This window comes from Malurus melanocephalus, unplaced genomic scaffold (assembly GCF_030028575.1).
Source record: "Malurus melanocephalus ecotype Western Australia unplaced genomic scaffold, MMel_1.1 scaffold_155, whole genome shotgun sequence".
Classification (NCBI taxonomy): Eukaryota; Metazoa; Chordata; class Aves; order Passeriformes; family Maluridae; genus Malurus; species Malurus melanocephalus.
Window position 1 is genome coordinate 98,443 of NW_026623387.1, and position 25,443 is coordinate 123,885.

At 36.0% G+C, this 25,443-nt stretch overlaps 1 protein-coding gene across 4 annotated transcripts in view; it reads right to left on the minus strand.

Moving 5' to 3' along the window:
• UBR3 (ubiquitin protein ligase E3 component n-recognin 3) overlaps nucleotides 1-25,443 on the minus strand; it is a 100,790-nt gene that overhangs the window by 50,525 nt on the left and 24,822 nt on the right. For all 4 annotated transcript variants that reach the window (XM_057371689.1, XM_057371688.1, XM_057371687.1 and 1 more), the window contains 16 exons: nucleotides 23,683-23,911; nucleotides 20,290-20,469; nucleotides 19,422-19,555; nucleotides 17,744-17,830; nucleotides 17,060-17,125; nucleotides 16,882-16,971; nucleotides 15,375-15,503; nucleotides 15,226-15,278; nucleotides 14,475-14,608; nucleotides 13,909-13,996; nucleotides 12,499-12,638; nucleotides 9,347-9,443; nucleotides 8,830-8,971; nucleotides 6,522-6,626; nucleotides 5,693-5,866; nucleotides 3,578-4,038 (listed from right to left, as the gene is read on the minus strand). In XM_057371689.1, the coding sequence (XP_057227672.1) occupies nucleotides 3,578-4,038; nucleotides 5,693-5,866; nucleotides 6,522-6,626; nucleotides 8,830-8,971; nucleotides 9,347-9,443; nucleotides 12,499-12,638; nucleotides 13,909-13,996; nucleotides 14,475-14,608; nucleotides 15,226-15,278; nucleotides 15,375-15,503; nucleotides 16,882-16,971; nucleotides 17,060-17,125; nucleotides 17,744-17,830; nucleotides 19,422-19,555; nucleotides 20,290-20,469; nucleotides 23,683-23,911 (2,309 nt within the window). The remainder of the gene's footprint in view (nucleotides 1-3,577; nucleotides 4,039-5,692; nucleotides 5,867-6,521; nucleotides 6,627-8,829; nucleotides 8,972-9,346; nucleotides 9,444-12,498; nucleotides 12,639-13,908; nucleotides 13,997-14,474; nucleotides 14,609-15,225; nucleotides 15,279-15,374; nucleotides 15,504-16,881; nucleotides 16,972-17,059; nucleotides 17,126-17,743; nucleotides 17,831-19,421; nucleotides 19,556-20,289; nucleotides 20,470-23,682; nucleotides 23,912-25,443) is intronic.

The window sequence follows — 25,443 nt, forward strand, 5'->3', positions numbered from 1 at the left end:
CTTCAAAAACCAAAGGATTTTTTTAACAGATTAGGCCATAACATGGCCAGAAAAGGAACCCAAGACTTTAGTCTTGAACTTTTGTATCTGTTACACATGGAAAGAAAAAGACAGTGCAATGCCATTTGTACAAAAACAAGCACTTCTGTGAGACACCAACATCTGCAAGTTAATAATAACAATAATAATAAAATCCTACCTCACTCCCTTTTGATATCAAGCTTAATGGCAAGGGAAACAATTATTCATAATTTATTTTCCAGCTAAGGCTCCTCACAGTGGTTCCTTCACCCTCTCTTCCACCCAAGATAGTGGCCACCAACACTTTTTATACTTGGATTTAAAGAACCTTGAGATTGCGTACAGATTTAAAGCCCTTATCTTCCTGAAGCCAAGTAGACTTCACTAACTTTTCTCTCATTGTCACAGCTCTGGATTTACAAACAGAAGACAAATGAGACTCATTCTTGTCTATCCTTCTATTTAAACTGTGTCAGTGACCTGTACAAGGCTGCATGACCAGCTATATAACTCCCTATATACAGAAYTCTCTATACTGCAGTGGGTAGAGGAATACTGATGAAAAATATAAAGAAAACTGATACTAATTTTCCTTACTTTAGCACGACTTTGACTAGAGGAAATAAGATAGTGAAAGGGGGAAAACCAAACAAAACCCCTACAGCACAGCTGCTCACCACACAGAACATGCCCTMAGCTGAGGGGTTCACACAGCACCTCCCCAATGAAGCCACTGAAGTTCTATCACACTGCAAATTCTGTGCATCAGCATTTACAAYGCATTTTTTTCACTGCTCACAGATGATTCAGATAACTAATATGGACTTTAAAAACATTACTTGGCATCTGATAGCCTGATGGGTGAGCCCTCTTCAGTCTCAAGCACTGTCTGATTATCAGTGTCCTGGCACAGGAAGTGGCATGCACAGGCCCACAGCAGCTCATGCAGTGTAACCTGTTATCCAGTGCAACCTGACATGGCCTGTTTATAAGCCAAAGCATCTAACTTGTTTTGTTAAAGACCCAAATATCTCTGCTCATTTATCTGCTACCTCATACAGTCACCATTTCTCAAAATAACTTCTATTTACAACATCACTAAGATCCATTATTCTGAGGATCAGACCAGGGCATTCATTACACTTGGTTTTATTTATTTCTCCCTGGAAATTTCTCAATAAACACCTTGACTAAAAGCAGTGACTGTAAATAGATGCATTTAATAAGAAGACATAAACAAACTCTGACAGATTCAGTACAGCTCAGTAATTTTCCATGATGGCCCATGGGAATATGACACTGCAATTGAAAAAATACTGCAAGCAGCTCAAGCTCGCTTTAGTTCTGTATTTCAGTTTCTATGGCAACAGTCCCTTGCCTGAGTGCTGCCATGATACACTGAAAAAAGGTGATCACTTAATGTGTACAGTCTGCTTAGTCTTCACTGATACAAAACCAGAACTGGAGGGAAAATTAAAACAAAGCAATCAAAACAGTAAAAAATACAGCATGTCACTTGATGAACATAGTCATTTCAGTTATCACAGTCCATTAATAAACTTCACAGGTCCACCAATACCTCTACAAATTTGAGAGGAAGATAATCACTCAGAACAATGAAGAATGGRAAACATTCGTTTTCATCATTGCTTTAGACCCCAAATTTAGCTGAAAACTTCAAGTGCCTCCAACAGATCCTTGAAAATATCACATCCTTAACAGGGAGAAAGGAATGACCTTACCCTTTTCTATATGAACAGTTACTTGTTTCATCAATGCCTGTGCATCTCCTGCACATAAATCTAGATCTACTGAGTACCACAACAATGATTAGGTGCCCAAGAAGTAGCTGTGTTTTATCTAAAGCAGTTATTCATTCTGCCTTGGTCTGATTAGCAATTTTACATGGTAAACCTTGACTATTTCTTTCATTGAATGAACTATTACATTACTATTACAAGAAGCAATGTTGAAAAYTAAATAAACACTAGCAAGACAGAAATAATTTTACTTCGTAAAGTATTGTAAMATATAAATATACTAAATCTACTTGCCATATTTTTATGTGTAATTTTCCAGAATAGTGTAGGTCTTGGACATATCAGAGAGAATTTAATGAAAAATTTATTTTCAAACAAATAAAAATAGCAGAAAATCCAGAAACCAGTGGAGTCAGATGACTGCACTTTTTCTACCCAAATTTCTAGAACCATAACTACATACTCTGGTTACATAAACCCTTCAAAATACTTCATGAACAAGCACTCGATCATCTTGTCCATTCCAGCCTGTGCTGTCACTAGTTCAGCTACTGTAATAAGTGTTCTGACCCCATTTCCTGGCCCCAACCTTCTAACACTATRCACCGTGCTCTCCCTTCCAATACCATGCTCCAGTCCTTTGCACAAGCCAAGAGTCACTCTCTTCCCACTCCAGACAATGCTTCTTTCCAGMTGAGTCCACATCCCCAAATGTCAATCTCTGTCTTACACTCCAGACATTTGCAATCCTATTCAACATTCTCCTTCTTCTACCAACTCTCAAGACCCCCTTCTTCCCCACTGAGATTTTCATTAAAAATTGGGTTATTTTAAATTTGCTACACTTCTCTGAGTATTTTTGTCCTGTTAACCCAGTTCTTCATTTATCTTCATAACATCCTCACTTGCCAGATGGAGTCATCCCACATCAACTAATCACTTGCCCTGGCATCYTCTCTTTTTTTCACTGGTACACTGACTATAAGATTTCTCCTTCCAGTCCCAGTTTCATAATCATAATCATAATCCCTGTCATTTCTAGTTTTCACCTCTCTTCTCAGCTCTTGTTGCTGTCCCCTAGGTGATTCCTCTTCCATAGGATTCTCATGCCAACAACAGCATTTGCTGAAAGTGGAAGAGAAGCAGGGACTCTGCTTTCAATTTCCACACTGCTMGTATTCTGGGGGCTCTCAGGACTCATTATGCCCCAAATTCAACTCAAAACTGTCCAAGCTTCTTCCCCAAAAAAAWTCAGCCCAAGACAGACATCTGGCATGTGGGTTTTCCGGCTACATAATAACAAAACACAAACTTTTAAAAAACAGAATTAAAAAAAATTTCAAAACATACTTTAAAAATTGAATGGGTCAGACAAGAATTATTAAACCCATGCATAGTAAACAAACCCCAAAACAATCACAGGGTGATATGTGCATGTGAATGAACAGACAATACTAATAAAAATCCTAATTTATCTTCAGGTTAAGCCACAAAAGCTAACACAACCTTAATTCTACACCCTTGCATGCATGAGTTTTATAAATGGCAACATAAGGGTGAACATGTATATCAATTAAAATTATTAAAATTTTCTAATTTAAGGAACTAAAAGAGCAAGGTGCAGATTCTTCCTCAGTACCCATGTAAATCATGTATATTCAAACCAGATAAAGAAAACTGTAGAATTAAGATTTATTCTTTTAGTAAGTAATTAACACAAAAAACTAAAGATCAATCAACAGATGCACAACATACACTGTCCTTTTACTGCCCCTTCATTTTGTAATTAATATTACCTTTCTTCTTTATCCAAAGTTTTCTTCTCTGCAGAACTAATCTTTTTTGGCGGTACAGGAGGTGTCACCTTCCTGCATATCTCTTCAATTATACGTTTGTTCAATCTGCTCTGTATAGCAGCTTTCAGTAAAATTCTTTCTACTGCTGTCATTCCATCTCCGTGAGAGTATCTTGGAATTTCTGGGTGGATTAAAAGATCCACATCATCCAGCCACGGGGGATAATAAGAGTTTTGTTTTCCTGAGAGTTTGTGATGCAATTTAATCAGCAAAGACAGTATGCTTTCCTTGACTTCTAGAATGGCTGTGGTTAACTGTGGAGTTGCACCGGGTGCCGACCATTTCATCGACGTTTTGGGCCGAACCACCTGATTTGCCTCGCTGGTGTTCCGATTGATGATCTCCTGAAATTTCTTTCTGCGTTCYGCGACCAAACTGAACACTTGAGCTGTCCCTGAGTTCTTGGGAAAAAAATTATCATGAATGGTTTGCAAAAATACAAGTATRAACAACATACATTTCTAAAACTATGAAAAATATTTGAAGCTAGGAAGAAAAGCATGAAAGAGATTCTTTTTTTTAGAGATTCTTCTCTGCTCCCAAAATCTACTGAAAATTAGGATAGTGAAATACTAAACCTACATATCGTACTTTTATACAAGTCTCTTATATGTGAGTGCATAAAAAGCCAAGTACTACATGAAAACCATCCATACCAAAACAATTAACAACTGGTTTTACTCTAACTTACAATTCTGTTATCCAACTAATATTTCCTTAGTTTTTTTACAATAGTAATAATTTCAATATCTTTATGTCATTTAAATGCCTTTATTCAAKTGTGCTGAGCACTGTTGCACAATGTAACTCAAAATGTCACACAGGTGAATCCAGGTGAGGCCACACATGCCCATGGGCATTGCTCATTTTGTGTGGATTCACTAGCTAAGATCCAGAAGCCACAAACTCCCATTTGCCAGCAGAACTTGCTATCCAGGGCACATGAGCATATGAGTGCAGCTTCATTAATGACAGAGYCTATTTAGATCTCTCTATCTTACACTACTCTTGCTTGCAGTACCAAACTAAGGATCCATATACCAAATCCCCAGCAGAAAAAGATTTTTTCAATGTTTTGAACACACTAACTGAAATTCAGCACACTAACATCTTACCCTCTTCTAAGAAGGCTGGGCAATTAACAGATATCAAATACTTCAGACATCAAATATAAAAATGGGATTCTGAAAACCATCTCACCTACTTTGTTTGTTTTAATCTATTTCATGTCATCTCCCTACTTTTAGAATTTGTCTGTTTTTCTGACATGAACACACAAAAGAAATACCAATTGTATTTCACTAATCTGGCTCACAGTTATCTGAAGTACTGTACATTATAGATATAAAAGCAACACTGACACAAACGTTATAGCATCTACCACCTATCAGTCTTTCAGGATCCCACCATTTACACATTCCTTTGATAYGTACAAAAACAACAACAAAAAATTGCTCTTTAATATTTCAAATGCAATTTCAATGTAAGGTTAAAGTTACCTAGACTCAAGAAAGCTAAGRCTATTCTACATTATTATATGTTAGTAGTATCTTGGCAAAACCAAACAGGTCTAAACACAAAGCTCAAGCAGTAAGCTATTGATGACATTTATATTCCATAAAAAGTTTTCATTCACAAATCCTTATTAAAAATGTAAAGGCATTTTATTGCTTTAAAGCCTACTACTTCAGATTAYGATCAAGAACATGAGAAAAGCATCAGTCCTTGCAATATGAATTAAGGAAATTCAGGAAAATTAGAAGATTCCACGGAATGTTAATGTGAGCACAATTAAAGCCATGTTGCTAGTTAATCGCTTAGGAGAACAAACTGCACACACATCTACCTCTCTCTGGAGGCTCTTCCGCCTTGAACTCTGGTAGATTGAGGACAAAAAAAGTCATTAAATACATCATTTGGAAGGAAGTATCATTTGAAATAACTTCTAMAAAATATCCTAGGAAATTCATGAAAACGGTAACAAAACTTAAAAAAATGCCAACACAGGCAATAACCTAAATTAGCCTAGAAAATCTAGCATTTRTATCTACTTACTTGTGATGAAGCTAAACCGTCAGAACTTGTACTTGCAGGTGGTTCTCTCTTCACCTCAGGAGCAGTTTCTGGTACTCTTACTCGGACGTAGTTAATGAAGTGACGCATGTTAGAAACCAAGTTACTACCTGGAAACCAACTATCATGGCAGCGCTCTTGTCCACCTGCAGATTCCTAAAACAATTAAGAAAACTCTAGTATACTTTCTGTGATGTAGTAAAACMATTTGTGTTGCTTTTGTAACTGTATTACAAAGGCCATAATACCTCCATGAGATAGGAAGAGTATGCTGAACATTATATACCTCAACAAAGCTAATATAACTCTCATAAAATTTACATGTTAAGTACACGAGTSTAAATAATTTATTTGAATATAATCAAATACAGCCATTAATGCTAGCTAGYAGAAGTGAAAGGAACTCCAGAGAGTAATCCAAAGCTGTGCAATCTAAGATTAATACAAAAAGTCAGAACTACACGGAAGTCAATCTCTGCAAAAAAAATGTAGCAACTCTTAATCGAAAAGCAGTGTTGATCAGTTACAAAAACTATGGTAATATAAGGGAATCTGGAATCACAAAAATAATGGCCCTTTATATTCAAATGTCATCAAAAGTAGAATTAAAATTCGGATTAAATCACATATTTTAGAAGATTTAGAACCTTATATACTTTATATACTTATATTTTTATTACTTATATTGTTCCCTATAAAAGTAAATAAAGACTCTTTATTCTAACTCCTATGGTAAAATCTAATTTYAAAGTATGTTGAATCATTAAACAATGAATTTGAATTTTGAAGAAAAGTTGGTATTTATTCTTACCTCTTCATCTGATTCTTGTTCAGGAGAATTTTCCAGCCCCAGCTCAATCAAATATAAAACCATGCAAAGCACATGCTCTGATAAATTCTGATGATCCATCAATATCTAGGTAGCAAAAGAGAATATCACRTCATAGAAGATTAAGGCTTCAGTACATCTAACCCTTAAAAAGAGTGTTCTGCATAACACATTTTAGAYGCTTCAGTTTTTGTGGGAGTTGTTTTGTTTTGCTTTTTTAAAATTTGACTAAAAATTGATTTAAAATTTAGAAAAAACATAACCTTTGATGATCACCACAAAAGAAAAATTTAATTTTACATCTTTCCAATCAAACAAATTTGTCCCTTAAAGTTGTAACTAGCTCAAGCTGTGATTTACTTTAACACCAGAGTGGCAGATGAAGTTTCATAGACACCACTCCTGCCAGTTCCATTCAAAGAGCCCCCAGCCTCTCTCCCCTTTTCCTGTGGTCAGTCACCAAAAGGCCTCCCAAGGCCCTAGTCCTATAAGTGGTGTCAACATAACTGGGAACACCATAAGGGTTAACATTAATTTAGTTCACAACCACCTTCACATAATCTTTTTTAGTTACAAATAATAAATGACCTTATCTTTAAATTAATAAATGGCCATATCTTTCTTCTGACACAGCTTTCAATGCATTGAGGGGAAGAACCAGTACTGCTAAAATTAAAAACCAGGACAACTTTYCTCTTGAGAACATTCTGAATCAAAGGAAAGAAAATGGCAAAAAAATGCAAGTTACCAAAAATAGTAGGTGAAAAATGTTTAAAATGTCATTGTAGACAGGTTACTATACAAGTTAGTATTTTTAGAGTGTAGCCTAGTAAAATTTTAAATATGATTTGGTTTTGAATGGATGAATTTTCTAAGTAGATTAAAGCCACTAGGACCATCAGAGAGAATAAGTTCTTTAAAAAAGCTTTTCTAAAAAACAGTAGAGCAGCTGACTWAATGAAACCCAATCAAATCTGAGATGACAAGAGTTTGATTTAATCAAAAAGGGAACTTGGYATTATGTTAATATGAAGAGCATGCGCAATTGTACCAGTCGGAATCAAGTCATATTGACCAGTGATTCTGAAAAGTAACATCACCAGATATAATCCACTCTTCTTCCATAGGAAGTTGCAAAAGCCAAAAGATACAATAAAGGCCAGCATAAATTGGCAGCATTTCACAAACAGAGCAGACATTATTTAAGCCAACCCACAGAACCAACCACTATGTATTTTCCACCATCCATAAATCTGGTGGAAAAGTATTTGGCATTCCAGCTAAAACTGCCATCCAATAATGGTTAAGATTCTAAAGATTTAAGCCTTTGAAGATTCTTAATGGACAAAGAGAAAAAGTGGCCAAAGACCCCCCAACAAGACAGTARAAGATGATTCATTCCTTCTCTATATTCTCCATTTTTTCTTCCATGTCAAAAATTATTTGATCYTCTACATAGTCCCAAGCACTCCCTTCCTTCACCAGCCTTCCTGTCWTACAACAGGTATTTTCTATTGAACAGAAATTTAACAGTGAARCAAAATACGAGTTTCAGGTAAGCTGGGAGAGCTTAAAAGAGCACAAAAGGAAAAGTCTGCCCAGAAAAAACACTACTCAAACAAAACCACTTTTTATAGTCCCTCACCTGCCTCTGTAGTACACTACTTTGAAAACACTTTGTACTTAGAAAGACAGAGTCAAAGTCCACTTTCTGGTTAATGGACTTTTCAAAAATGATGGGCTGCTCTTAAAGACAGCAGCCAAAGATGAAACCAAACATAACTTATAGGCACCAATTAGCCCTGAAAAACAATTGCTATAACATTATCAAAAGCCAGAATATATTTTGGAAGTGATGTTAGAAACAATTGCACTTATGAGACTTCTTTGACGTTGAGGATCTAAAGCCATCAAAGTTATGCATCTTTAAACACGCACTGCTGGTGCCTTCACATTCTGTAATAGGAGCCCAAGAACACCACTCACGGCACTGTGCTCCGTAAAACCATCATGGAAGAACAATCTGAACAGCAGCTCTTTGCTTAAAGTAGAACAGGATCATTCACACACTTGGGTACTGACTTAGTGCGTGTATAYACGAAATAATCGTTCATGAAATAATCAAAGTGGTAGGAAAAAACCTCATTGTAGACTTAAAAAATACAACCAAAACCATTATATAAAATTGAACCTGACTACTCCAAATAAACTTTAAAAAAATCATACTGCTAAGAACATTTGTAAAAACATGGAAGTAAACCAATGCACTTAATGAGAATCATGACTCTACCTTGTAAAGAAGTGTGAAAAGCACRATGTGCAGGGTTTTACAGTGCAAAAGCTTTATGAGACCTCTGTAACTTGGGTGTAGTGGTGTTCTCTTCTTGTAAGGAGGCCACGGGTTTCCAGGGAATTTGCCACTTTGCTTTAAACTGTTGAAACAAATGTTAAATGTTGAAAGTACTTTTAAACACTGCAATAATGTAGACTTCTGCCACTGCTAYAGATAAATTTTGCTTTGTGTACCTAAGAGTAAAATGAATAAAAATARGTAAGACTCCTTCAAATAAGCTGTAACTGATTTTTAAAAACTATCTTTGGTTGTGATATCTGTGATGACATTCACTACATTTTATGCAGCCCTTCAGATGTATTTTTAAACATTTATGGAAGAGTAACAAATTAAAATAACCCACATACCCTGATATTGCTTGTAAATTTAGTGTCACCAGGTAGTGAAAACAAAAAGACTGTAGTGGAAATGAGCAACAATAAGATGTTGCATTTCTAAAAATGATCCAACTTACAATGCTGTGTATCTGTCCATTGCAGACTGYACATCTCTACGGTAAACTGTTCGAAGTATCACCATGACAGGGTCAAATTCCTTATCCCAAACTTCAGCTGTGGTTCAAAAGAAATCGCATGTTAACATTCTCTTTAAAGACCTTACCGCTCATTCCAGTTTTCTTCTTAACTAGCTTTAATTATGTCACTTCTATTATATCWTTTTCTCCATCAAACTAGAGCAATTTATAATAATTCTTACTAATAATACTTTGTATATTAATAATTGCCAATATTTATCAAAATAGGAAAATGCTTTTTGTGAAATTGTAATTGGTTTCAAAACAAAAAAAAATAACACACTATTAAGCAACCCCCAAAACATCTTTTCTGTATGCATCTTGTTTTGCTCTTTTTCATTTTCAAGTACATGTAAGAAAAGGTTGACATTATTTTTCACTTGGTACATGATATCCCTCTTGAAAGTAAGAAATACAGACTTTGAAGCAGTAATCAGTAGATAATACTTTGAGTGTAGTGAACAAAATTGCTACAACATAATTTTGTGTTCAGTATCAAAAATGGTCAAGCTTTGTATCAAATATTTCTGATCAATYCTTTACAAATATGCCTTTGTTTCATAACTAATATCCATGCATTATTTGAGCATTAAAATCTTATTTATATCTATTTAATTTAGTAGCTCTAAAGTGACATCCAGATCAGCTTTTRAGCAATCACACATAGAAAAGTCTAAACAGTGTGTAAAAATATCTCATTTAACTGCCTTTTTTTTCCTATTTACAAGTTATTAAAAAACAACTATGTTCCAATCTAAAGCCAAATGAAGTCATCAATTCCATTAATTGTTTTGAAGTGTTTAGCTCTCWCAACACAAAAAAAATGAAGGCAAGATTCAATGACCTCAAAACGAGGAAGAAACCCAGTGGATACAGAATTTTAGCTCCACCAGCAGGCGTAACACAACACAGGGGCTTACAACATTCTTCAAAGTTTCCAGAGCCAGAAATAAGCAGCKTTACCACACTCCTGAGATTAATTTTCCCCAGGCAGGAAGACATGCATCTCTACTCCTATGTAGCGGTCTCTGCTCTATATATTAACCCATGCTAAGATTAACAGCTCTACAGATATCCTCACAGACTGCTGAGAGAGAACACTTCGTAAAGGTTCCATTATGTATGAAATATGATTAAATTTAGCTTGTGAAAWAAAAGAAGAAAAATTCTGGACAGAATTTAGTACTGCAATCTGAAACACACATCAAGCTTGCTTGGGCTGCTWATGCATAATGAGAAAAAAGGACTGAGTGAACCATACACTGTATGGTGGAAATGCACACACAGCTCATCTTCAGCACACAAAATACAGAGTGTAGAAAGACATTGGTTTTGGAAGTTGGTTTGGGATGGCTTTGTTTTTTTTAAATGATTGCTAATCGAAGCAAAATTTAGGGATCTGCAAACATAAAGTAGATTCCAGCCCCCTCAAATTTAGGGAAACAAGGGAATAGAGGATTAGAGGGAATGGATTGGATCATGACTTGCTTTGTTGTGACTGGCCACGAACTACAATTATTAAAAGCAAAGGGTTYGTGAATCTATGTAGTCTTACAGAGAATATGAACACTTAAAAGGTAAAGAAAGCTATGTCAGCTTTTATTCCTGCAGAAGATTTTTCAGCTTTTATTACTTTAAGAAAAAGGCARTCTGAATAGTGTTACAAATCACTTCAATATTCATGGCTATAGATGAGATACTTAACACAGTTTACCTCTGGAATAAATTGTTTACCTAAGTAAAAAAAAAAAATCTAGATACAAAAAGCCTCCAGACATTGTAATCTAGCATTAGATTTCTTAAATATGAATTGTTATGATTTAAGAAAGCATAATCTGATCTCTTTTTTCTTCACACTGTGTTATGAAAAAGACCAGCATGTCATAAGCTCCAGAAACTAGACATAAGGAAATGCAGTTCACATTACAYAAAAATAAACTTATTTTAGACAMATAGATGTTAAGCTGCCTAATTATAYATCAAGGAACTAATGAATCAATTCCCAAAACTCTGGCTTCATGGAATTACTTCACTAGTTGTTCATTTGTATAAAAAAGCTTTACTGACACATGAATCCTCCAATACAAAAACTGGCAMACAAGTTATTACAATATTAGTGCCCATCACCTCTTCCCCCCAAAAAAATCCACAAAAGATTATACAAAATGGTCAGACTCTAACCTTCCCAGTTCTCAAGGGAACTACGTGGGGGAGGAAGGAGTTAATCCCTCTTCAGCTTTGCATTAGCCTCAAGCACAATCAGAGCACATGGAGCATTTCAGATTTCTACAGACTTATCTGCTCAGTGACAGGAAACACTAATGGAACACTGAGTTCTTAATTTCTTTCTCTCCTTTGATATACCAATGCTGTGCTGAGTTGAATTTAGATGACAAGCTGGTCAGGGAAAGAAACTCGTATTTTTGCACTGTATGCACTGGAGAATTATAGAGCWATATTCTGTAACAAGTCAAGGCCTGAACTTTTTTCTAGACCCTCTCTACTGACATCAAAAAGTGTTATAGGATACCACTATGGTTAAGCAATATAAAGCAATTATGTATCACAATATCTTCATTAATCAAAAGGTGGAAAAGTTCAAAGAAAGTATCATTGCAATTGACATTTCACTAGTGTAAACAGTTTTAAACTCTACTATATATACATCAGATTTATGTAAAACAATTTACATAAATTAGTCTTAAAATAATTAAGTGTGCAAATCAGTAAAATACAAATAAGATTTTTTCATTCTCCATTTTCCTTTGCTTTTTGAGGGTACCTGATCAATATGAGAAGYTCATTTTCACTCTAGATCAAAACCAATTCACTAAAGACTATTGATAGTCTTTAGCAATGCTCTTACATATAAGCAATAGACAATAATGAAAACGTCAAACAAGTTTTGTGGATTTTGGTGGTGGTGGTATGTTTGGCTTTTTCGTGGGGAGGATGTGGTGGGGTTTTCAACACTGGTGGGTTGCATTTCAGTTTCGGGTTTTTAAGGAAGAGATCACTAAAACAAAACCAAACAAAGTCTGGTCAGGCATCTCACCAATGAGTACAACACAAGAAAACACTGACTAACATACCTTTAGGTGTATACATCCCTTGCTGCATGGAACCTCCAGGTTCAAAAACAGGGGCTTTAAAGTCAGCAACTGATGAYAGGACTGATTCAAAGCTTAAGCTCCCTGGAATAATACCACTTTTAGGATTGGGGTTTTCTGGAATGTAATGTTTGTGTTAAGGAAAGCAAAGTTAACTTAGTTGCAGGACATAGCATTTCACTCCCCTCTTGACATTTTCAGTCATTTCAGACCACATCTCAGCAGTGCTCCATGCTTACCACAAGAGGTCTGTATGCTCTCACTGCTAGGAACAGTAACTAAYACTAAAGAGAATCTACCTCTTCTAGCTAGGACATTAAACATTTTAAAGCAAGACTTACTTCATGCTTGGCTCAAGACATTAGCACTTAATGAGAAATAAAACCTATTATCTGTGGTGTATGTAGTTTCTGGAATTGCCTTTATTTGCAAACACTTTACCTCTCTTCTTGGGAAGATTATTTTGCATTTACAGCTAAGTGCAGAAAAAGCAAGCAAATAGTTCAGGATCCATAAACATAGTAAGTAATTCTGCATCTGGGATAGTTCTTTTTGGATTGTTCTCCTTCTGGTAGTAATACCTAACTGACCTACAGACTTTACCCTAAAACACAAGCAGCACTTACAAGTAAATAAGCTTCTGCTTAGTGGTAAGAGATTACTTATATAAATGATTCACTTATTTTACATAGCTAAGTCATTCASTTAAGTGAATTGTTTTAAGTAATCACTTATTTTACATACTTAAGTGACTGGGTTACTACATCATATCATACTAATTATTAATTCTTATTATGTATTTGTTACTTTCAATCTCTTCCTTTACCATCTTCATTTTCTTAGTATTTTTGTTCAATGCCTACCCCTGGATTGCAAGCTCTTTATGCAACCACAACCAGCTATTTAATTTGCTCACACAGCCTAAGAGTGACAGCAGTAAAACCTTGTATTTGTAGTCAGCTGTCCAGGGACATGAACTGTATGTCTGTGCAGAGGGACTTCAACGTAGAGTTTGTTATTCTGCTCCCCATAACACATGCACTTCACTCTAATGTCAAAGCAATATTTGGAAGTGCTATTATTTGCATTTTCAGATACTGATAGCAAAAGCCAATACAACACACGTTTTACCTCACACCCAAAAGACTTCTGCAGTGTTAGAAAAATAATAAAAAGACCGGTATGGTATTTTGTATCAAAACTAATGTAAATTATTAAAAAGTATTATATTTAAGAAAAACCAAAATTGGAACAAATGCTTTTGCTAGCAAGTATATGCAAACACACCTTCACACAGTTCAATAATGTAAGCTACAAAAACGTTGTTCAAGCTGCACTATTCAGTCACCTGTCATTCTCAGTCATGCACATTAGCTAATATATTCCAAGGATATGAGATCCAATAATGAACTGTGTGTCCTGTCATTCATACAGAGTTGGGCTACCATCTCCGCTCTGAGGATCTCATCATCTGTCATGCCTAGGACAATGAAGTGTAAAAAGATGTTAAAATAGCACCATTTTAAAACACACATTCAGTTTTCATTTGACGTTAAAAGCATGTCAAACAAGATACAAATTAAGAAATGATACAGTGCTATAAAAATACAGGAGAAAAAYGGGGTTGTGCAAATGTTATGAAAGGCACAATTTCAACCAGAAAATACAAGTACAAACTCAAACTGCTGTCTTTCTGAAAAAGACACATAAACTTCATGTGATCACCTACACAAATCACCCACTTCCATTAAAGCCATTTTTCTGCATTTCTATGCATTATGTCTATTTCTAATTCATAGGGGATTAGAATTCAGTTACTGGCASAGATGAAACCAAGTGTTGAGTGCTTAAGTTACTATATGGGTAAACAGCTTTAAGGCAGCTATCATGTGCTGAATATAAATGAAGGTGTAATAATATYATATACATACCAGTATTCCTAAAGCAGTGACTCTTACCTAAATGTAAACGAAGACTCAACAAAAGGACCAAAAAGGTTAAGGCTCCTTCCAGCATGGACCTTTCGTGCTCTGAGTCAAGAACAGTATTTTGATGCTGTGATGCCATCGTTAACAGATCCACCACCTTAAATCTGCACAGCAAACAGTAAAGTCAGAAACATCATTCTCCAACATTGAAACACCAATGTGAAATGTACTGATAAACTCAGGATAGCACTCACAACAACCTAAAATGCAATACAAAAGCCCAGATGAAAAGCCTCTCTTTTTTAAATTTTGGGTTTTATTTAACTATCTATGGAATGTGCTATAGTGATATTCACTCCAYATGAAAGCACCTTATATTTATCAATATATAAAGACTAATGCATATTAATCAGTTTTCAAACTCTGATTTTTCTTTCCAGAAAAGCAAACGTCCTGCGTCTCTTACTATTGCAGCTCTATTTATCTACTTTAGGACAGAATATCCCAGCACATGAATGTGTATGAAACTTAAAAGCCCTAAAGATGCTCAGAAAACAAATATCTGAAGCTTTACTACTCCACTGTAAATCAAAAGCCAATGCTGTTTCTAATCAAAAGTTATTTGTTTCAGTAGAGCCCTTAGGTAATGTGGTTTGGCTAGGCCGAGTTGTACCACTGAAGGTTTGATATGTATCAGATGCACAATTTTTCTATTACACGCTAAAAATTAGACGACGGCTAGCATGACATTGAACAAGAGTATTCATCTTTTAAGTCCTACCTTTCAAAAACAGATGAAATAAAATAATCTGGGTCTAGCCTAGAGGCACAGACCTGTAGAAAAAGAGTAAATTAATTTTATTAAATTAATTATATTCAATACTTTGTTGTAAATAATTTTGGCTTGGCTTCTCAGAAAACGTAACTTACTTGCAGCAGATAAATGTCAGGATCAATCATTGAATTGCAGAAATGAGACTGCACGTAAGTCATAGCCTGGCCTTTAATTTGTAGACCATTTCTAACCCACATATTGCTGTGAATTTCAGAAAGACTTGCCTGTTCAGGGAAAACAGAGTTATGAACATTTCAGGGGTGTTCAGCTACTCAGTTCAGTGTTAGCAGATCATCAGTATATTATCATAGGAAAACAGAAATCATAGAACAGTTTGGATTGGAAGGGACCTTAAAGATTTCCAACCCCTATATGGCACATGGCAGGGACACATTCCATTAGACMAGTTTGCTTAAGGCCCCATTCACMCTGGCCCTGAACACTTCCAGGGAYAGGGCATCCATGACTTTTCCAGGTAACCTGTTCCAGTATCTCACCACCTTCACAGTAAAGAATGTCTTTGTGATACCTCATCTGAACGACTCTCCTTCAGTTTAAAGCCATTGCCCCTTGTCCTGTCACTACATGCCATCGTAAAATGTTCTACTGAGACTTTCCTGGAGAGTTGTGGAATAGTTTGGATTGAAAGGGCCCTTTAAAGGTCATCTRAGTCCAATCCCYCTACAATGATCAGGGACATCTTCAACTAAGTCARGTTGCTCAGAGCCCCATACAATCTATCGCTGGATGTTCCCAGGGATGGGGCATCTACCACGTCTATTGACAACCTGCTGCAGTGTTTCACCACTCACACAGTAAAAATGCTGCTACAGGCAATCTGAMTCAACCTATTTCAGTTTAAACCCATTACCCTTGTTCTATTGCAACAGGCTCTGCTAAAAAGTTTGTCCCCAGCTCTCTTGTAGGCCCCTTTAGATGGCCACTCTAAGGTCTCCTCAGAGCCTTCTCCAGGCTGAACAATGCCAATTCTCTCAGTCTGTCTTCACAGCAGACGTGCTCCAGCCCTCTCATCATTTTATTTATTATCATTACACACATACATACATAGGTGCTACAACCATAGACTTTTTTATACTRATTTACTTCTCCTGGAGAGTGAGAGATGAAGAGAACCACTGCACGTTTATRAAATAGATAACATACTTGCATATGAGAGCACATTTCAGACAATGAAAATGATCAAAGACAAATGAATTCATTTACACATGTTATTTATTAAAATCTTGAAACGTACTCCAGATGAAGGTATCATGGAACCAAAATGAACCAAAAATTAATTCTTCATGGTTAAAAAGTGTCAACCTGCACTCCATTCTATTCACATTACAATTCTATGCTTTCAAAGGATTGGTTCCTCCTACCATTTTGGAAATGCTTTAGTGAWTATTATTACTGCATGCTTCTCAGAGTATAACTAATGCCACATTTTTAATTTTAGAAACAGGAAGGGAAAAAAAAAGACTAAAAAAAAAAGTACCCTAACTACTTGGTATAGTCTAGTTCTTATTGTCCCATATTGATTATTTTATATCCCACAACTGAGACATTCTTCCTATTGTTAAGTCAGAAGTCTGTCCATACCTGAATCTGAAGTGGGTGAATCATTAGTTTCATCAGCATCTCCTGATCTGGCAAGATAGTATCCAGATCTAGTTCTTGGCATTTAACAGCCTAGAAACAAAAGCAAGCACACGCTGTACTGAATGATCACATTCAACAGGGAAATTCCATCTTCTGTAAAACTATACCATGTGCTTACCTTACTTAAAAACATGGCAAAGTATCGGTGCAGTGGCAAATGAAAAGTAACTTGGTTAGGCGCTGGCTGAAAGTAAAACAAAGGTTTTTAATATAATWTATTGAAAACACCACACAACTATCTTTGGCACAACCACCAAGAACAGTATCTTATATGYCTTCATTTCTATGTCTTCATTTGATGCACTTACTTCCCACTAACCTAGTRGTGCTTCATTCTGTCTTTCTGATTATTTAGACGTTTTCCTCAGACAGTTGTAGTTAATTTCTTATTGARTCCCCAGAAGCKAATGGCAYTCTAAATGGACTGAAGCACTGCTTGCCAAGTGGCAAAGCTGCTCCCCATTACCAAAGCAAAAGAGGACTTCTGTTTTGCCAKTGCTTCATTAAGCTCTTCATTCAGCACAACAGTAATGTATCCATAGCACCCCTTTTAAAACTCACACACCYAAAGCTTGCACCCTCAAAGCTAAATCACCAAGACTCTACAACAAAAAAAAGGATCCTAGGACATAACATGGTAAGTATTAACTACAAACTCTAATTTCAGTAAGGTAATCACTTTGATCACCTCTTGATTAGTCATTTAATTTAAGAGGAGGGGGCTGAGCATAGGGAGTTTATCACGTCTGTAATTTAATCAGATTTTCACAGTACTTTGCTTAAATTCACGAAGAATATTTACCTCATCTACAAAGTTGATAGCATCAAACCAGTCCTGAAGCGCTTCGAGGCAGTATCTGACAACGTTGCGTGTGTATTCTTGTGTTTCCTGCAGTTGAGAGAAACCAGCRTACTATATGAGCCAAAACAATTTTAAGTGTCATTGTTTTCCTACTACAAATAAAGGACTGTTTCATTGTTTCTCTAAAGGATGACCATTCCAGTGCTGGGAATTAAGGCACCTTCAGAGCAGCCAACTGGATCCAGTGCCTACTGTTGTTTAATTTATCCRTTTACTTTTACCATTATTTAGAGCTGTTAGAACAAAAAAAAAAAGTCTTTCCATGCAACCAAAAGGAATACCTAATGTCCTGCAAGTTTTATCTACTTAAAAGGTCCATACAGTTGGCTAACACAAAACACCCTGATACCTGATACAAAATGATATGACATCACAATACYGGATAGATTTTAACAGTAAGCAAACCCTGCTACAATTGTATGATATAATTCTATAACAATGCCACAAAACTACTGTATYTCAGGTTAAATCATGTAAAGTCAAAAGTTGTGCAAGTGGCGACTACTTCAGTCAGGCACCTTTTCTCATCAGGAAATACAACAGCCATGCTCCCATCCTGCTGCTCCACTCTCTAGGAGGGCCAGGCTCTGCTGGCTTTTCCTATCCTGTGAGACATGAGCTGGAATYTCTTCCTACCCATCAGGTTTCACTAAGTAAATACAATAATTAAGCTATGAAATTTCTTGAACACTTCCAGATTTATTGAGAATGATCAAAAGGTTCAAACATGTGGCTGAAGACATAACTAACAAGACAGCCTTAGAGGAGCATGGCCTTAAAAAGAGAACATCCCATCCCAGCCCTAAAAAGAAAGGAACACTTCGAACAGCCAGAGGTTGTAATTCAGTTTTCAAAAACTAATGTAGACTCATAAGCTGACAAACTGATAATGCATCAGGTAAATTACATCATGGAAAGGCTTTTGCAGCTGCCTGTTCTAAAATCGCATGGAATGTTTGTGCAGTTTTCCAGTGCGCAGTTCAATTCAGGCAGTACTGGCTCATTGACACTATCATGTATCTTAATAAGCTCATTTCTAATATAAGCATTTATTTCATAGAAAAACAGTAAAAAGTTTTTTCAGATGTTAAGTATTCCTAAAACTTGATGGATTCTATTTTTGCTATAATTTAATGTAGCAAACAGCAACAAGTCTTTGCTCTAGTTTGGAGACCWTGAGACATGAAACATCAGAACTTTCACCTCAAACTGACAGAAGAACCACATAAACCTGTAAMTTACTCCATCCCCCATCATAATGAAGTATGTATTTGCCAACATTAGAACCACATTRGGACAACTTACGTATATCCATTCCCACTGAACAAATGACTCAGAGACATCTATCAAGTTCTTCATTAGATTAGAATTTGTTCTAATGAAATGACTGCACACACCTGAACTTGTAGGCCCAGCACTGGAGACAACAAGTGAAGTACAAGCATGAATTCTACACTCACTATACACAGAATCTGAGCTGGAGCTTTATTTGATTTAAATAGACAAAGACAGGAAAATCTAAGTCTTTTCAAACAAAAGACAGACCTTTCCCGTTTCAGAATTCTCAGATAAGTAATGAATAAAACCAAGAATCATGACAGGGAAATGTCAGCCTTACCCTAACTTTGCAGTGTGACAGAAGACCCCACATTGGCTGGGCACACGCTTCCAGCTCAGCAGCAAAGGCAGCATAGTACGTCTGCGATTCAAACTCCACGTGCTCATTTAATTCTCGTTTATTTAAATTCATACCTTCAAARATTTAAGCAGAGTTATACAACCTAAGATTTAACTAGGGCTAAAYGGAATGCATTATTATTAGTATTATGCATTTACACACCTCTAAAAACAACTCTACAAAGGTTAAGAATCTATTTTATCTAGCAGCAGAATATGTGGTAAAACACTGGAAGAAGCAACAAAGTGAACAGAAATAAACCAGAAAAAAAGAGTGGCTACTAACTGCCGTCCTTGCTGTTTGGGGGATATTAACTTCTACTTAGAATGTCACTTCATTAATCAGAACATCTGAATGCTGGTCCTCTTTCTAACCAGAACATTTATCAGTCTTGAGAAGAACACCATTTAAATTTTTTTATATAATAAAAAAAAATTATTCACAGAAACACTAAGAAAAAGATCCATATTAACCAGATATTTCCATATATTTAAATTTAGAACTTCACCAGTGTAACAGTTTGTTTTATGGTTTTGATCAGTATTTTAAGTACAATCTCAGAAYTCTTGCACCATGAATTTCAGTTGAGTAAGTGTGATGTGACTGCTCTTTAACCACTTCACACAAGACAAAGATGCATCAGATAATTTTTGTAATCTGTTTTCTGGAATATACTGTTCTCTTCAAGAAATACAATCTTAAGGGAATACTAAGAAATATTTCCATACACTATTGTAGGGATTTTGCTACTCTGAACATTAASCTGTCTTAACATCTTTAATTAGTACTGATTAGAAAAGTCACATACCTTGAAAAAATGATACAAAATTCATCCATGTTACCAAAAGACCATGATCTTCCAAAAATTTCTTTGCCACACTTTGGTGTGAAAGTATGTTTATAAAATCACTAACCAACGGCCAGTAAGTATTATTCTTCAGTAGTGCTTCCCCACAATTCACCACAACATGTAAACTATTCTCTTCATCTAGATTTAAAAAAGAAAAAGCAAAACAAAAGGAGAAGACCAAGTTTTTTTTTATTAATAAAACTACAAAAGAAACCAAATATAATAATTAGAGTGTATTGTAACACTGTGGCCAGACACACAGAGAAAACTGCAGAAAGAAAAATGGTTTTTTTGTGATACCTGAGGCCCTTTTTCCACCAACTCACCAACACAGATCCCACTCAGTATGAGTCACTTATACTTTGAACATCATCACAACCTTTGGAAAGCAGCACATTAACAAAACCATCCCATCTATGCCTCTCYCAGTATTTTCAAGAAGTATAAAATGACCAAACAATACAGTTCCTATTACAAACACCTGAATTCTACTTTGAATTCAACATAMCCCCAGTGAGTGAGGTACYTTACAGCCTTAAAGAAGAAATCTGRTGATCGAAACCTACACTGGCAAGCTGAGTCTGAGAAGAGAAGAGCAAAGCATTTCCACTCTGAATTTGGGACAGAGAGAGGGTTTATGCAGCCTGTCCAAGACTAGGGCAGGAGAAGGTTACTAGAACAGGAATATAAGAAATTGGGGGGTGTTCTCTGCCTCCCACCCCGAAATCACAGAAGTTCATCCTCAAGAAAACCTCTTAATTTCCTTTTCAKAAGTGGGACTCCTGGAAAGGACAGAAGGGAAACAGAATTGGTTCTGAACTGACGATCCAAGTAAAACAACTCCCAGCACTCACATGTCAGTTAATACCCTATTTCAACAAAGAACAACAGACCATCTGTTGCACCTGAAGACCAGCCTTGGGGATGGCTCTATTCCAGTTCAAGTGCACTGAAGGACCCCTGTAAYTGCCCTTTACAAAGTGMAAGAATCATGAGCAGCACAGCACAGCTGCACTCCAAAGACACTTGTTAGGAGTCTCCAGGGTCTGGCTGATGAGCTATACCTGTATGMAGAGTGGTTCTCTTAGGCCTATCCCAGATTAGGGTAACACCTCTGCCTGAATCTGCTGAAGGATTTTGCGAAGAACCAACAGTTACATCTATCCGACTATAGATCAGACAAATCCAAAGTTACTTCAAAGGGATAGCGGCATTGGCTCTGATTCAGAGTACTGTACAATCCAGGGTTAATGCAAAGTCATTTAGAGAGGTTGGTTTTTCAAAGGATGAACCATTACCAGAACGTTTTCCTTGGGGCTATAAATATAATTCTTTTCCCATATAAAGTTCATTGGGAGGAAAATGCTGAGAGAGAGAAAAAAATTATCYAGGAACACACGGACATAAATCTTCTCAGGGAGCCAGTTTTATCATCTGCATCTACATTTCTACCCCTCATCGTGAGAGCTAAGCCAAGTTATTAAAACTTACAAAGTTGGTACCAACAAAGGCCAACTCTGGTTCATTAAAACAGTTTGTCCACAAATACTGTCAGTGAACTGTATACTCTAAACGGGTGTCAGCTGTTCAAAAGACATACTGTAGCACACACAATTCCTGTTTTATATTCTTCTTTCTCCTCTCAAACATGCTTTCTCCACCTATCCATTGGTTGGATTTGTAAATTTTGTCTCATTCAGATATTAAACAACCTACTGTTTTATAGTAGCTGCACAAACAGAATTCTTGATTTATCTCACCAGCACAGACTTCTCACTATTTGCAGCATTATATGAGAAAACTTAAAACTGAACACAAGATAAAAGCCCAAAGAACGGCAAAAGAAGGCCACTGAGAATGAAAAGTGCAAAACCCCAGTAACATATTTTATGATTTCTTTTCTGTCCATTTACARTATGCCAAACCCCTCATATATAAAGCAATGAGCGGGAGATGTGAAATACTGAAAAGTACCAGACATATCCCAGTGGTGGACTTGGCAGTTTTAGAAGACCAACCTATAAGATTCTATACTTATGTAATGGTATCTTAGCTAAGAGAAATCAATGGTGCTGGGAAAAGAGAAAAGGAAACAGTGGAATAGCTGCTCCAAGGTTAAGTCTTTTCTCACACATTTATCACAAATATATCTAACAATATTTAACTTACCAGCTCTGGTTTACATCCATTAATTACCAGGACATTTCTTCAGAAAATGACTAAGCACAGTTWCAACCTTTTTCTGCTTGACTGCAATTCTAACCCTTTACAGAACCTTACCACCATGTCCGAAATATCCCATCCTGACCAAAAATTAACATTCTGAAGATGCTTTGAAGTATATTTAAATTACATTCCAACAACATGGCACTGATTTAGCAAAAATCACTTGATACACAAACTATTATATAGTCAGCATTTTTCTTTTAATAATGTAAAGCAATGTATGTAGGGCACCAGAAAAAATTTTCATATTGAAGTGCTGTTGAATGAAGGCACTCTTGACAGCTAGATGAGTGAAAATTTCCCATTTCTGCACAGTCATTTTGGTTTAGGCTATAGACTAGACTCTGAGACAAAGGATGCCTTGGGGGGAAAAAAAACCAAAAAACTATTCCATGCAGAAGTTCATGATACTTATCAAGCAGCACCACTCAGCCTGTCTAGGGAGTCCTTTCAGATTCAAACTAGGATAAAGAGGTCTGAGAGGTCTCCAGTCTATTAGACACATAAAGGGGTGAATGACAGAAGTCAGCAAAATTCAATCGTGCCATTTTCACATAAGGACAGGTAAAACAAGGAGGGTGACTACAGGACAGCTTTTTTCACTACAGAAATTATACAGTCTACACTTGCTTGAATTCAAACTGCCATTCTGCCAAACAAAAGGCTGATCAAATTACTGTATTTGCAAAGTATGAAATTATTCTCCACTAATTATAGGCAATCACAGATTTTAAAACCTGAAACAATTTTAAATATTGCAAATAGCCAGTGAAATTCTTTGAATTTTTTTAATKAATAATGTGCATGTATAACTTTTAATTCAAATAGTTGTTTATGCACTTTACACAACAAATTAGTACTTGCAAGGTAATACTCTGCATKCTATACTATGTAACATTCCTACAAAAAAACCAACAAAAAACTACAAACCAAAGGATAAAATGTTAGTATCACACTTGATAACTATCTAATTTCAAGGGAATATTGATCCTAAGCCCCTACCACATATTGCTAGATTCTGTGGATTTTTGGAAAGATATCAGAGGGGTGGATTGACTACCAAGGAAAGATTAAATTTCCCCTATAACCAATTTATTAGCCATAGAAAGAAACAACTCAACCTACCTTGCAATTCACTTTTTATAAGGCAACTTTCCATCATGTACAACAGGACAGTGACCATAATATCCAGCAGTTGGCATTCTTCTGTTACTTGGCGTGCTAGTTCTTCATTGCTGAACAACTGAACACTGATATGTACAATTCTATTAGACATTGTGTCTGATTCATGGCTTTTCTTCAGTGTTTTCATAATAAAAGCATAATGCTGAACAAATGTTTTTGTAAAAGCAATCTGCAAATTATAAAGAAATGTTGACGTTAATAAGCAGCATCATACAAAAATTGTAACTGTCTTTCACTATAGATTGTGCTTTCAACAAGGAATAATCAACATATCCTGGGAAATACCAGTTACTATGACAAACCAAAATTGATGACTGTTTCTAGAAACAGCCAAAATGAAAAGACCTAGTTACAGGGAGGGATATCTTAGGCTGCTAATTTTATTACTTTTTCCCAGAATCTAATCTTCTCATTCTATATTTTCCACACTAAAAAAAAAGAACCCCAGGAATCTTCAGACAAGAAATATAAGGTCTCAGCATGCCTGTGAAAGCAGTAAAGTTCTAATAATTATTTTATCCTAAATTTATATGTGCTACAATGGGATGTCCTAAATGATACACTATAAACAATGAGTTTAGTAGTGCCTTAAAAAGCTGCCTTATCACTTGCAGCCATCTACCCGTGAGTAACGTTTTCATCTATTTTTCAAGCAAGACATTTCCACGCTGACTTTCATTTTTACTATCATAGCATTCTACACTTTTTAAAGAAACCTTTAGTGCTTTCCCCTCAATAACTAAATTAATTAGCCAGCTTTGTTGTTCTTCATACAACTGTTTGTTTTTTAAACTAGATCAGTATTTAAATGTACTGTACATATGTACATACATCTTAGTACAGTTCTCTGTTACACTTCACTAGCCTCAAAATGCATTGTAAATCAACCCTTTTGCACTGCATATACATGAACATATCTGCTAGCTTTGAAATCACTTCTCACCTAGCACTTTATGTTCTGAATTAACACCATCTGGTCTTCCTTGGCTTAGTAAGAAGACAAGCTGTGTAGTGATAAAAATTTTCAGATCAAAGTCTAAAAATCCCTTGCCGGTTMCTTGTGGAAGTATTAACCTTTCATAAGCACAGAATCAGAAATTTAAGAACTACCCTCATGCAGCTGAGTTTTCACCAGGCTATATACASATCACTACTTTATTTTACCTGCCTTAGACTCAGTGTTCCTCTATTTTTATTATGGCACTATCATGCTAATATCACTTGGAAAATAATTCCAAAAATATGATGACATAATAGTGCTGCTGGGCATAGAAACTGCTTCTCCCTGCAAATACCTCCAAAGATAAAGTTGCTGATGCAAAAAATGGACCAGGGTGAGAACGGGGATAACACTGAAAGAAACACTGCAAGAATACTTAACTTGCCTTCCTTTACCTGGTCCCCAGTGATGGAAACCTGTAGAATAACTGAAAGTGTGCTCCACATAGAGCACCCAGCACAATGGTAACTGTTTTCAGATAAARCCTTCCTGGCACAACATATTCACATTACTTGAGCAAAGCTGATACGATACCATTCTGGTATTACAGATACTCCCATCATATAATTTCCTTTCAATTAAAAGCATGACACAATTTTTATCATCAAGACATTCACACTATTAATGTTAAGCCTCAGACAGATATGATGTACCAGGTATTTTAAGAAGTTGTTAATATATTAATGCTGCTACTAAAAAAG